Source organism: Puntigrus tetrazona, chromosome 23 (genome assembly GCF_018831695.1).
Source record: "Puntigrus tetrazona isolate hp1 chromosome 23, ASM1883169v1, whole genome shotgun sequence".
Taxonomy (NCBI): Eukaryota; Metazoa; Chordata; class Actinopteri; order Cypriniformes; family Cyprinidae; genus Puntigrus; species Puntigrus tetrazona.
In genome coordinates, this window is record NC_056721.1 from 16,039,765 (window position 1) to 16,054,454 (window position 14,690).

General features: G+C 39.0%; 2 protein-coding genes across 6 annotated transcripts in view; both read left to right on the forward strand.

Moving 5' to 3' along the window:
- Positions 1-3,495: 3,495 nt before the first annotated feature.
- On the forward strand, positions 3,496-9,144 carry dhh (desert hedgehog signaling molecule). Its single transcript, XM_043225337.1, has 3 exons — positions 3,496-4,378; positions 6,728-6,989; positions 7,466-9,144. Exons 1-3 carry the CDS (start codon positions 4,067-4,069, stop codon positions 8,254-8,256), a joined length of 1,365 nt encoding a protein of 454 aa, XP_043081272.1. The 5' UTR covers positions 3,496-4,066; the 3' UTR covers positions 8,257-9,144.
- A 1,656-nt stretch (positions 9,145-10,800) lies between these two features.
- kmt2d (lysine (K)-specific methyltransferase 2D) overlaps positions 10,801-14,690 on the forward strand; it is a 32,438-nt gene continuing 28,548 nt past the window's right edge. For 2 of the 5 annotated variants that reach the window (XM_043225248.1, XM_043225246.1), the window contains exons 1-3: positions 10,801-11,208; positions 13,995-14,077; positions 14,420-14,531. In XM_043225248.1, the coding sequence (XP_043081183.1) occupies positions 14,029-14,077; positions 14,420-14,531 (161 nt within the window). In that variant the 5' untranslated portion in view covers positions 10,801-11,208; positions 13,995-14,028. Of the gene's footprint in view, positions 11,209-13,286; positions 13,692-13,994; positions 14,078-14,419; positions 14,532-14,690 lie in introns of those variants that run through there. The other 3 variants (XM_043225244.1, XM_043225247.1, XM_043225245.1) reach the window with 2 other exon arrangements.

Sequence of the window (14,690 nt, forward strand, 5' to 3'; positions counted from 1 at the left end):
CCTGCGAAGGCACATCCACACCCACCTTGCACACTCGTGACACACTCTGTTCACACACTTAACAGCCTTTCACACACAGAGGTATTTTTTTAGGAAAGGGCTACAGCAACTGAACAAAAAGTGTTTAATACAGAAAACAAAATGAGTTATAGAATTTGATTAAATTTATTTTAGTGCAACAACTTAATATATATTCAAGATTTGGTTGCAGAACGACAGCTTCAAAGGGATAGAGTTAAGAAAGAAGCTAATTAAGAAATATATATATATATATATATATATATATATATATATATATATATATATATATGTGTGTGTGTGTGTGTGTGTGTGTGTGCGCGCCTAGGCCATATCTACACACAACAAGCCAAAACTGACAATAAAAGTGCTTTGATGTGCGTTGGCCAGATCTAGTCCAAATCTAGTCCATATGAGACCTCTGCCATTGCCAGAACTGAGCCATATGTATCATAGTGGTCCTAGATCAGGCCTGGAAGTGTATGCTATATGGGAGTTTTGGTGGGTGCCATTCAAATTGTTTTGTTGCTAAATGAATCAATGTTTTAAATTAATCATTTGAGTGAATGATTCAAAGAATCATTTAAAGACATTTACTAATTTCAGAAACAATACTACTAGCAGAATATTTATAGGCATATAACAATATATTATAATAGTATGCTTCCAAATTCAGCAAGCCAGTTCAGTACTGCCTGAATGCATCAATGTTTAAAAGGCTTCATGAATTCTCTGTTTTGTATAATATATCAATCATAAAAGCTAGACGTGATGTTTTCCTGTGTTATCTTTTGTTTTCCTGGTCAAGTTAGTTATTCACTGCTGTAAAAACATGTTTCTAAATCTGGTCAGCATGATAGCAGGTACAGAACATTATCTGCAATATATTCTCTTCTCTTGACCTTTAACCTGTTTGTTTTGGGTCAGGAAGTTCCACCCTGATCTACTATTGTTCTGTCATGGTTGTTGTATTAAGACGCTTATTATATAGGCAAATTTCAATTGCTTATAAAAGCACAGAGCATGCATATATAGACGGCTCATGACGTGACGACTAAACCAGGCAATAATGCGGCACGGAGTATCTATGTACACCTATGACAGATCATCCTGTTTATCCATGATCCCCTGTCACATTGCTCTGGACTGCGATAAGCATGTTATTTAAGGTAAGGGGCTGCCAATGAAGCCGTATGTTGGCGCTGAAGCCAGAAATCATGTGCTTTTAACATAGCCCAGTCCGACACACCACCCTGCCTCTTCCTGGACTGATAACAGGGTGAGGGACGATAGAATTGACCGATGGTGGTGGGTCACAGTGGGTGTAAGCTCCTTGACTCTTCTCGGCAACCCCAACAGCTTTTGTCTCAGGAAACGTATGCAGAATAGCGTCTAGTCAGCGTTTTCCTGCTAAATCTAAGCGGCTCAGCCTTATTTACAGGCCCGTGTTACATAAACGTGGTCCGTAACATCTGACATGATTGATTGAACACCATCACCCCCCAAGATCAGCTGACTATTCGAGGCAATTTTGGAATCGAGGGCTTTGCGAATGATGCAGTATCTAATTTTGCTGATGCCAAGTAAAGTACCATGAGCTCAATGGCACTATTATAAGACCAGGTGTAGTCACGATTCGTCCGTAACGGGAAAACGAGGGCCAGAGCAACTCCGGCAGGAAAGATCTTATTTTCTGTGCTGTGGCTGCTCAGGAAACTCAGCCATTCACTGTTCTATATACTCCCATCCTGAAGTGGGGGAGTGAGGTCGCTTAAGAGACTAGGACGTGGGGGGGGGTGCAGAAATACTAATAACAATTACACGGTTTCCATTTTGAAACAGTTGAGTTTATTTTTATTATCATCTCCTCCCTTTAATGTTTAATGGCAGCTATTTTCTCTGTTTCCTCTTGGCGGGAATGTCAGTATCACTGATTGTGCTCTTGAAAGTGTTTGTACTTGTGATTAAGCTTTCCCCCACATTTGCTGTTATTTGTGGTGTCTGGGACGTGTGACTGAACCACAGATCCGTCCATCAGAGTTTCGGAAGTGCATAAAATATGACTCGATAATGTATTATTAGCATGGATTTTTGATTTATTCTAACATAAACTATTTGAACAAAAAGTTTACAGTTTATTAGTTTGAGACTGCAATGCAAAATGTCATTTAAACCTGAAAACAAAAATACAAGATATTATATTATAGAGGGAAATGGCTTAAAATAGTATTGTTTAATAGGTTGATAGATTTCCTAAGAGCCTTAACCTTTGCGTGCTTTATCTGTGTGTGTGAATTAATTGTCTGAGATGCCAAAGGTCTGAATGCATAACGTAGGTCAGCGGAAATCATTTTGATATTTTGCTGCTCTTTATTTTTCTTCCTCTTGCTCGCAATGGCACATTGACTTGAGATATTTGTATTGTCTTCTAATTTTGAGCTATTGTTCAGAGGTGGTTTATAATTACGAAGCTGATAAAATATGGGTGTTAACAGCCCAGAGGTCTTCTTGTCACTAGGCGCGCGTGTCAGCCAGTGTCTTCTGCTTCAGGAGAAAAACAAAGTGAGAAATTAATGAGTCACAGCTTAGCAGGAAGCTGTCATGAAGAGTAGATTTATGTGAATGACCCTCACCTACGTCTAAATACACTACAAGCTGATTGAGTGAACGGGTAGAGGAGACCGGGGCTAGTTGTCACACCGTCTTTGTGTTTCAAAGTTTTTGTTTGCATATTCTTCCCCTAGCATTAATGCTGAAAACATTAATAGGATAATTAGAAAGTTAATTTATATAATAAGAAAAAAATATGCAAGGGTCATTCTTTATGTTGGAAGGTGATTTTAAGTAGATTAAGTAGATTTCAGTATTTTTCTTTAATGTGAGGTCCAGGCAAGTAGTCAGTTTTTTTCTGTAATATATATATATACTTTCTTTTTTAAATAATTATTCGTTTACAAGATATACTATTTCAGACTTTCATCTCCATTGTTTTCCATTTCTTTGTAATTACTTCTGGAATTTTCTGAGTAAAAAAAGTGTTTCTAAACAAAATGTGTTTGATAGTAACCCTGGGGCATGGTCACAAAATATCAACATGCATTCAATAAACAACATATATTCTTAAAGTTGTTAACAGTTGAAATGCCAAAGCTTTTGTAGCAAAGAGAGTAACCTGTAGGCTACAGAAATGTAGTTTTAATAATAAACCGACCCTTAAAATATTGATTTAAAGGCCTGCAGCTTTCTCTTCTGTTTTCCCACTTTAAACAACGGACAAATATAGCGCAGAAAAGAACTTTTTTTGAAGTATCCCCTCACTCACGCGATACACTGTGATGAACTCACAACTGCATGACTGGAAACGCGCGCGGAGAGGCGTGTGCGCTACTGTCCCGGCGCGCGCGCAGGAAGGGAGGGCGATCTTTGTCCGGTCACAAACACTCAACGGTCCGAGCGCCGCGGTTAAAAGCTGGAGCAAACACATGTCGAAGCAGAGTCAGAGCACTCGGACAGCAAAGGAATGAAAGCATGTTTGAGCGCGACTATCAGGCAGGGGGACAAACAGAGACGCGCGCTGTGAACCTTACCTCAGAAAACGCTGTTTCGCGCGGAGCTGTCCAAGGTGGAGTAGGATGATGGGATGAAGCACCTGTTGCTATGCCAATATCTACAAAACGAGAACGAGGATGCAATCAACCCACCTCTGCCCGGAATGCTGAAATCTGGCTTTCTAAATGGATTGACCCGCGTAAGCGTTAGATATTATATGATAATTAGATGCAAAACCTTTAAGTTTTAACATGGCTGGTCGTCGGATGTATTTATGTTAAACTAAATAATCAGTTTAATCTGGAAACCACCAGGCTACACTTTGGTCAATGATTCACGAGGCTAATCCCCACGATTGCCCGTTTTAACGCAACGCCGTGATATGGACGTGGAAAAGGTCAGTTGTGTTAACGAAATGCCACGAGGTGCTGGCAGAGACGCTCGCGCTGCAGGGCTCGCGGCTCGCTGATCCCCTCACACGCTTCACGCGCGCGCGTCAATGACGCTGGCTCCTTGGTTAAAGCTGGCGAGGCTCGGCCTGCTGACTGCCTGGCTTTATTCGTGGCTGCTGGTGGAGGGATGCGGACCGGGTCCAGGTTACGGCACTCGCCACAGGCAACGCAAGCTGACCCCGATGTCTTACAAACAGTACGTGCCCGGTGTCTCTGAGAACAACCTGGGAGCGAGCGGAAGAGCGGAAGGCAGGATAACGCGCAGCTCGGAACGCTTCAATGAGCTCGTGTGCAACTATAACACTGACATTGACTTCAAAGACGAGGAACACACCAAAGCTGACCGGTTCATGACCAAGGTAAAGGAAACCGATGTCTAACAGAGTCAGCTGCGTTCCGTTTTGCAGATGAGTCGCTCCACATTGCCTTTCATGCACGCGTATATGCAATGACCAAACTATAATGTTTCTTAATAGATTTAATCTTAATAGATATGTTAAAATATTATTATACATAATTAATATATTATTATATCAAATAAACCCAGTTATATATTAATTGCAATCTGATTTATTAGAATGCATATCATTAATAATCTACTTTATTAACGTTGTGCACAGATAATTAGGACAGTATAATTTTTCAGAATGTGACAGTAAGGCCTTTTTTGTTTATTATAGTTGTTTGCAGGGATTTTATGTACAGTGTGAAGTTTTTTTTTAATTGAAAACTAGATATTTGTACAAATGTCAGCATTACGTAATCTTTCTCCTAAACATTTTGTAGTGTCATAATCTTGAGCACAAGACTAACGGCTAAAGGAATGGTAAACCTAGAATGTATATAGCTAGCAAAAAGCAATTTCCTATCACCTAACAAACATTTTTTTGTCTCATATTATGTTTAAAATCTAATATAAAAATCAAAATGGGAATGGCACAGATTTCATGTAATGACCCAGATCCTTTCAACTCCCTCAGTCATCCATGACATACTTCATGCACAGTTAAACAGTACTTAAAAATAAAATGTTTTGTTATTCCTGTAATTCAGCTGTTTCATTGTCTTTTTGTTTTTGAAAACTGATGCAAAAACGACAAAGTTGTTACAGAAAGCATTTTTTTTCCTGAACACACCCTGCAAAACTGCAACTTTTTAAACTTTAAAGTCGAACATTTTGACTGTCACGATCTCATGATGTTGATAGATTGTTTACCCATGTTGCCATGTTCCCTAGGCAATGCAAAAACGTGACAACAAGACTGTCTGGACAGCCACAGCACCATTTAATCTTTAACCAAGTTATTTGCTAGTGAGCTATAAAATGATCACTACACCTCTACTTCCTTAGCCTGGGAGTGTGTACATGTTCCCTTGTATAAACATGAAGGTAGGTAAGGCAGATAACATTGTGAAGAACACAGAGTGCACTAAATCTTCATATTAAACCTTAAATACATAAAAGCCAAAATAAAAGACATTTAAAACAATTTTTTGCCAAATAAGTTAACAGAAATAGACATTGTATTCTTGGGCACGGCCTAATCCGTTAAGGTATCAGGTCGTTTTGAGATATTACTGATAAGTTTGCTATAACTGATAATAAATTTGATAAGATTGTCATCTAACTAACTGTGAGGACACTTATGAAAGCACTTCAAGTTAGTGTATGTGTACGTATGCATGTGCCCTCTCATTGCCCAACTCTGAAAGCTATCCTTTGTGCATCTTTTCAAGCCTCTGCTGCGGGGTCGCCTGTGCAGAATTCTCGCCTGTTGAAGTAATGGCACCATCGGAAAAGCCTCTATTGTAGTTTTCACAATGAATCGCCTCTGTCCAACAGCATTGCGAGAAAAATCTCCCTGGTTTGTTTTCTTCCCCTCTTGATTTCTCACTCTCGCTGTCACATTCCCAAGTAGACGTCTAAACATTCCATCCATCTGCCCGCTCGCTCAGACTTTGCTTTCTTCTTGCTCTAATTGGCTTTTCGACCCTGTCTTGCTCTCTCGCCTTTTCCCATACCCCCTCAATCACGACCCTAGGTCACATAATATTATTTTCACTGACAAATAATACTACATTTTCACAGAGTCACCGTTACGCATGATGTAGAGAGGCACGAAATGTCGAAAATGCCTGGACGAAGTCTAAATTCTGTATTTTAAAGTCTCAAGTTTGACACTGGGGTCATTCAAAAGACTGTGTGAAAATGTTCCAATCGTGTGAAGAAAAAAAAAGGAATTGACCTTGACTTTACTCTGTGACCAAGCTGAAGTGTCCAAAGAATGCTGGAAATGAGTTAAAGTAGCTTTGTTCTTTTTGTTAGATGTTGGGGGTGGAAATGGCCTTTTGCAGAGCTGAAAATGCTGGAGAAAAATGTCCACCAGCACCAAATTCTGACAAAGAATTCTGAAATGTCATGGTATTCGCTGTGCTTTCAGCATTAGCACACCTCTGGTTTAAACCATCGGTAGTAGAGGAGGAGGCTTTGGCAATCTGTGGCAGCTGAAGTTAAAATTCACTCAAAAATAAATATTCCTCCTTAAGAAGTTGTAAACATGCATTACCTTTTTTGTTCTGTGCAACACAGAAGAAGATATTTTGTTTATGTCTGTGAAAGTAGGAGGGTTCAAAAGTTGTTTATGGTATAGTCCTTGCCTTTGTATCACCTGTTCAATGCTTTCATTTGTTCTTTCTACTTTACCTAGCGCTGTAAGGACTGCCTCAATAAACTGGCAATAGCAGTAATGAACCAGTGGCCTGGGGTCCGACTGCGAGTGACGGAAGCCTGGGACGAGGATGGCCACCATCCTCCTGGTTCTTTGCATTATGAGGGCCGTGCGGTTGACATCACCACCTCAGACAGGGACACAAAAAAATATGGACTACTTGCACAGTTGGCAGTTGAGGCTGGATTTGACTGGGTGTACTATGAATCCAAGTACCACGTGCACTGCTCTGTCAAAGCTGGTAAGATTTACTCCTCATTCAGATCTTTTAATGTTAAAGCTCTTAAAGTGATGGTTCTCCCTAAAATAAAACTTTTTACATAATTTACTCACCATAATGTAGTTCCAAAACTGTATAAGAGACAACAAAGAAGATATTTTGTAAAAGTACCATGCAGTGAAAGTCAGTGGTGTCCCATGCACAGACAAAAACTAATAAGGGTGAGTAGGCTAAATGACATTTTTGGGTGAACTATCACTTTAAATTCGAAGTTCTGTCATGAAACTCAGCTGAGCTTGCTACTTAATGTTTAAATACTTGGCTAGTGCTTGCTATATAAGTTGCAGTGCTTCAGAACCCTCCTCCTTCCTCAGCTCCACCTGTATAGTTCTGCTATGTTCATATGTTATAAACGGGGTTATTTGAAATATGTTAGACCTATATATGTACAATATTTCTTAATATCTCGCATTTGTTCCACCTCTACATTTCTTCAGATCAATCTGTAGCTGTAGAAAAAGGTGGCTGCTTTTCAGGATCAGGACTTGTGACAGTGGCTGATGGCGTGCAAAAACCTATGTCGTGTTTGCGGCCTGGCGAGAAGGTGCTTTCCTTGTCCGAGTCGGGTGAAGTTGTTCTCAGTCGGGTACTTCTCTTTTTACATCTCGACAGAAAGAGCAGAACCACTTTCTTTATTTTTACCACTGAAAATGGAAAACGAATGGCGCTTACTCCCAATCACCTAATTTTTGCGGCTCCCAATCTCAAACTGCACCACCATGAGTATGAAGCTATGTTTGCCAAAAAAGTTAGGACTGGGGACTACATACTTACTACTGATGACACCAAAGGGCTTCGGCAATCTAAAGTGGTCTCAATTTCACTGGAGGAGAGGATGGGGGTTTATGCTCCTTTGACAGAACATGGAAACTTATTTGTGGATAGCGTGCTGGTATCCAACTACGCTTCTGTTGAGGATCACAGACTCGCACACTGGGCATTTTGGCCTTTCCGTGTTCTTTTTTGCTTTTTCCAGACAGTAATGGAAGAGAACTCCCAAAGGACATCGGCTAACAGTAGTGCCGTGGTCCCTGATATCTGTTCCACAGATCAGACCTTCCTCACAAACGTGATGCACAATAGTTCTTCCAGTACATGCAAGAAACTCCCAGATGTCACAGAGGAAACAGAAAGTGAACATAGGTTTTTGCAACAAAAGGTTTACTGGTATGCAAGGCTTTTGCACACATTAGGACAGCTATTTCTTGACCCTCAGAAGTTTTACTGACGGTGAATATGCAAACATAATGTCAACTGCAAAATAAATTACTGCTTTTTTAAAAACTACTGACCAAAAAGGAAATGCAATAAGCACTATAGCTGGTATAAGCACTCACCACATATAAGGTCCAGTTACAGTTACTTATTACATTTAAAATTGTAAATGTGTTGCAGTTATGCATATTCTTTATGTGAAATATTCAGTATAATAAAAAAAAAAATCATAGTTTTTCAGATACGATTTGTCATATTGAATAATCACCATATGGACTATTATGGGATTCAAAATGTATTTTTATGTTTGTTTTACTTTTTTCAGAGATAATATTTATTTTTATACTTTTGGATTCATAATATATATTTCATTTAAACTGTTCATGTAGTTCTGATTATTTGTTATACCAAACAAAGACTGATACAGTTGTTATAATCTATTTTTAGTTATTTTAGCTCATTGTGTTGCAAAATAAACATGACCTGCTCAGATTTTTATTCCCAACAAACACGTTTTATTCTTACTAGAACTGTACCGAGTACAAAATGCCGTGTCTGTTCCCAGATTTACCAAAAAACACAAATTGTGGATAAATTAACATATTACATCATGTCTTGTATATGGTAATGTTAATGTTTTAAACATTGTGTTAACAGAGTTTAACCATGTCTAATGACTAATTGTGGTTCAATTCCGATGTCAAAAATCAACAGCCTTGTGCTAAACAAGAAGTTACTGCCCGGCTTTTGCTAAGTTCATCACACCCCCTTGTGGACACCAAAGAATACACCGCTGTCCATTCTAACGTGCTTAGTATGATTTGCCATCTTTCTGTTCTGAAAAACAGCTTCCTTGAATTAATAATACATGTAAAACTTTAATAAATTATTATTTGTAATACTTTGTATTTGTCCTCTATTATTTTTCCTGTTTAAAATATATAGCAACAGCAATGCAATGCAAACAAAATTTCGAATTAAGCGCAGCCTGACCATGCAAAATTAAAATAATGCTTTTGAGACTGTGTTGCATTTTTGGAAGTGCATGCTTTTTCCTCTATTTATTTTTTCACAGCTGTGAAGGTATAGAAGAGGATTATCTTGGTCATGGAGGGGGCAGATGGACACGCACCCCCACTGGAGAGGAGATGTTCTAAACTCTGGATCAGGCCAATGGCAAAGACTGTAATGTAGGCCCACCCAACAGTTACCTTTGGCGAACCAATCAGATTTTAAAGATAAGCTTAGTCAGGCTCCCTCAAAACCTTTCCCGTTCAAACTAATCCTGGCGAAAGCTGGGAAGAAGTTATTAATCTTGTCAATAGGGTATGATCGGAAAGTACAGAGAAAAAAATGTTTTATGCTATCAGGTTATATTCTATAGAGATCAATTTATTAATGCTTTAACAAAACAATATGAAACAGATAGGGCCTATACTGTGCGAACAGATTTTGCATTATTAGATTTTCAGTTTCTGACCGTAAAATAAACATGACCTAATGCAGCGTGCTTGAGTAGTATATTGGAGAGAACATGACTTCATTGTGTTAGATGTTGGCAGTGCTTCAGCATGTCCATAAATGGCCATTTTTCCATCATATTTATCTCTGGTATATGAATTAAACAGCCTGTCTGAATATGCTGTATAGCTGTATTTATTGCACATGACTTAAACTATGTGACTCTAATGCCTTGTCAATTTAAAAGATGTCAAAGCTACTCCTGCTTGGTTTCTTCCACTGAATAAAAGTATGGTTTACATAATTCAACAGTGCATACCTTTCATAGGCGCCGCGATGAAAACAAAATCATATTTGATAAAAATTGCCATGTCATATGCAGGTGTACATAATACAGACTTCACAATGCAGATTATTTCAAAACTGGCAGCTCGTGCATTTGCACTCTTGGATCAATAAAGTCTGTCTCTTTTTAAATCTATACTTATCTAGTCTAAGAATAGACTAATAGTAACCTTTGATCAGGCAATATTTTGTGGTCTCATTTACTCATTTTAATGCTTTGTTTAGAATTGATTTTCACTGAGCTAATAGTGTGCTAATTTTGAATGCAAGAATGGACTGCCATCTATTATGACTAAATGTACTGAGAGGTCTGCTGTTAGCATTTTGGCCAGATAATGAACTAGCTACTTCAAATGGCAACCATTTTAGGCAATAAATAAACATGATATATATACATTATGTAATTGTTTAGTTACTTATCTATTGTATAGATAGACAGACAGACAGACATACAGGTAGTTTAGTATTTAATAGATGACTGACAGACAGATAGACAGACAGATAGATAGATAGATAGATAGATAGATAGATAGATAGATAGATAGATAGATAGATAGATAGATAAAAACAAGCTAGTTATAGTTAATTACATCTTCACATTTATGCAGGACTGTGAAGGACAGGCGGTTCAACAGTAAATCGGGAGTAACTAACAGAATTAACACCTGTCTAACTAACTTAACCATGACCCAGAGTTTGTAGTGCACCCTAATTTGTTTGTCCTCTCAAAAGTAGGGGTCGCAGTTGGACTCGGCATCGGTGTTGAAAACATGTTTTAATCTGCAGACTGCACTTACACAGAAAGCTGGTGCAGTATCCGTCAAACAGTTATAAGAAGCAAGTTTATCAAACAAGCTTGCAACATTTCTCCAGATTGGAGATCTGGGTGTGGGTTAGCCAAAGCTACTCAGTCTGGATGAAAGCAGCAAACATGAGAGTCCTGCATGAACTCATTTGATTCACTGGTATCGGCCAGCCAAAACCTTAATATCAGGTAGTTTTGCAAACGTTTGCTCGTCCGACAGCACTTCCCCCATCAACAACAAACTAGTAAACCCTGCCTAGCCAAAGCTAGCTTAATGAAATGAAACGGACCCCAGCGATTATTATCCGGAGGATTGTTCCGATCATGTACGAGGACGTTAGCGGCGCATTGTAGGTGAGTGTTAAAAGTAGTATTTAATTTTGAAAAATATATATATACTTGCTGATTAATCACCCTAGCGATCCTCGGGCCCCCTTCTACGTCCATTTAGCGAAGTGAGTGCGAATCTGTCGGCCAAAATGAATGTGCTGCTAGCTTCATACGTACCATTGCGTTTCCTAAACTCAAGGTTACAAACACCAGCGTTAGGATTAAGCTGTTATTGTGCTGGCCGTTTAGTTTCTTTCCCCCATTGCTCGTCGTGTTTTTAGTTTAGCCTGATGCACTAGTGTTTATGTCCTTGGTAAATGGGTAAGCCATATTTTTAGCCAGCACCAGTTCACGAACCATCCGTCATTAAGAGCGAAACCACGAAAGCTTAACGTTAGGACTTAATGTGTTGCTTTACTGTCCAATATGTTGCCGTGATATTCTAAGTCTTTCATTTGCTGTATTTGCATTAAAATATGTGGCATATTTGCTGTTGTTGGAAAGAGCAACAGCATTTAGAGTATGAAAGTATCTGGCTAGCAAGCTGAGTTAGCAGATGTGAAACGGCGACTTGTTTATCTAATTAATTTGAATCGGTTTCTTTTTTATAAAAGTAAAACTGGTAGTAAACATGGAATAAAATGTGTGATTATTCTAATACATGTCGGTTTTTAGCAGCGGTTGCAGTTTTGTGTACCACACAGGGACGCTACTTCTTGCAGCCTGTTAGCATGCAGTGCGTTTTGGTTACTTTATAACATTTGACACGGTATAAAACATTTGAACGTCCCATAAGATGGACGAATTTCGTTCAGCGACTGTGCTATCCGTAGCATGTGTGAATGTGGTCGTCGGTTAGCGTGTTGGGACTTAAACCGCTTGGGAAACATGTCAACAAATTAGTGTGAAAGGATTTGGCTTGACAGTTTATTCCAAGTTAAAAGGTCAGGGATTTTCAAGGTGGTGTGGTAAATATTTCAGCATATGATAGTTTAAATTCACGTTGTTCAGGTAAGCAAACACAACAACACACCAGGGCAAATGGCAGCGATACGTCCCATATTTTGTAATTAGCTACGCAGTTTAAAGTTGAAATGGGGAAGCATTGCGTACAGGATTTGTTATCGCTAAACAGTTCCTTCTGAGAACACCTTAACTAAACAAATTGCCCAACGAAACACGGGTAGACACGTTAAAGATTGTTCCTTCGCAGAGAAACGTGGTCACATTAATAGCAAGTTTTGATTGAGTTTCCCGAATAACACGCTTAGCATATAAACCATAACAACGTTTTCTTCCATAACAGTCTCAGTATTTCTCTAGACTAATTTTAAGGATTTGTATGCTGTATAATGCTGCTTGCTTAATGTTATATACACGCAAACATTCGCATTCATAATTAAAGGTCATAGTGTCGTGTCTAAAGTGTTCTGGGTTAGTAGTTTAGGCTTCGAATGAGGATGGCCAGACTTCAAATTAACTTTGTGTTTCATCTGAATACAGATCCCTTTAAATATCTGCGAAAGTCCACTAAACATGCAACAAAATAAACACACACCATTGTGAAAATGTACAATCTGCTTTTTAGATTTCATATCTCTCAACCCTGTTTTCACATATCCTATTTTTTATAACACGAGAGGAAACGGGCAAATAAATCAGGAAATGTGTGTGCAGGGGTCCTGAGGAGGACAGGACATTGTATTTCAGTCAGTTTCATTTTTTTTCCATTTATGCATAAAATCTTGAGCACATTATGCAACCTTGTAGCCGAATTGCATTTCCTGGTGAACTAGCAACATGAGGTAACATTTACATCATGCTATATTCAGTTTAGATAGACAGATAGACATACAGACACACACTTAGACACGCATACAGTACAAAAAAAGATGGCAGAGCAACAGGGCTGCAGGAAGAGAAAGTTCGCGTTAGTCTGTAAGTGAAGAAACAGCCAGTTTAAGTACACGTTAATTTAAGTTACACTGAGCTTATCAAATACTCTGGGGTGTCGTTTTGTCGACATGACCGTATTTGAGTTTTTAAAACCTACACCGGTGCACCCCTGACAGGCGGAACAAAATAACCATGCCCGTGTTGTAGCCCGACCTCGTTGAGTGTGTCACAGGAAGCGCGCTACACGGAAGTTGTATTTTCTTTGTGTTTCTCCCTTTAGCGTCGTTTAACATAAAGAAAGTAACACGTTATCTTAGTTATGCACGAAGTTACAGGGTTTTATTGACCGCGGTGGATCACTAAGCAACGGAGCTGTGTATACGTATCTGTATTTGCCTGGTTTGATGATGGGCGAGCGGATTATTTTGCAGAGAGTTTGCTAACCCCGGTCAGAAAGCTAGCGTGTTAGCCGCGTCTATGCACTACTGTAAGCTGAGCAGAACGACGCAGCTGCAGGATCCGACAAATTAAAAAAATCTGTAAACTGTTGTTTATCTACCAGCGTTAACCAAAACGGAGAAAATGCATCGAACACGCGAATCCACCTCATGGTTTGTATTCAATCAACTGTTTTGTGCTATGTTTTCCTTTATACAGTAATGTTTGCGTAGTTAGGTGTGGAGTAATTTGAACTTTGCTGGATTATGCATATTAATTACGCATTTGCGGTATGACTAGACATTCCAAAAAGAAGCTGATCGGATAGTGTGCATTATCCAGAGAGAGTTTACTTGCAGTTAATCGCTCAAACTTTTTAAATTACATTCTTTGAGTGGTTTAAGTAAAATGACAGTGGTTTTGTGGCTGTAGAAGCGTTTTCTTTTTCAACTATGCAACTGTTCTCCCCGTTTCAGATCTCTGCAATAGAGATCTTCTTCAGGAGTAGGAATGGACGAGCAGAAATCCAACTGCGAAGAAAATGATTCAGAAACTGCAGGTTAGTAAACATTAGAAAAAGGTGATTTGTTTAGCCACGAGTGTGTAGTATGTCTCTTTTTTTTGTTGATAAAGGGGCATGTAAATACTTTTTTATAACTTTTTATTGTAGTAACTATGCTCTTATTATTAATGAACAAATTTGTGGGCATACTGTGGTTAAAAACGCAAGTAGAGAGATTTCAAAAAGTGTATAAACGCAGTGTTGTATGTTGCAGAGCAGTGATAGCTTGTGACCTTTGCTTGAAATCACTGTGAGGGAAGAGCGCTACCTATCTGGGATTTTTAAAGGGCACATTTATATTTGCTCCATCTTAACTTACTGCTACCATGTTTCTCTCAGCTGATGATGGGACCCCTGCAAAGGAGAGCGTCCAAGTTGAGGGGGAACTGAGTGGCCCTGTTGCTGCAGAGGACATCTCAGGCACTACTGTGGACACTTCCAGCTCATCATTGTAAGGCCTTCTATAAATATTGCGGTTTGAGCTGCTTTGCATAAAATGTAGGTCACGCTTGAATAGCTCGGTTTATAGGAAAAGGCTATCTTCAATAAATAGAACATGACGTTAAGTAGAAAAGCTAGTCACTTGTTTAGAGGCATCTATCTCTTAGTC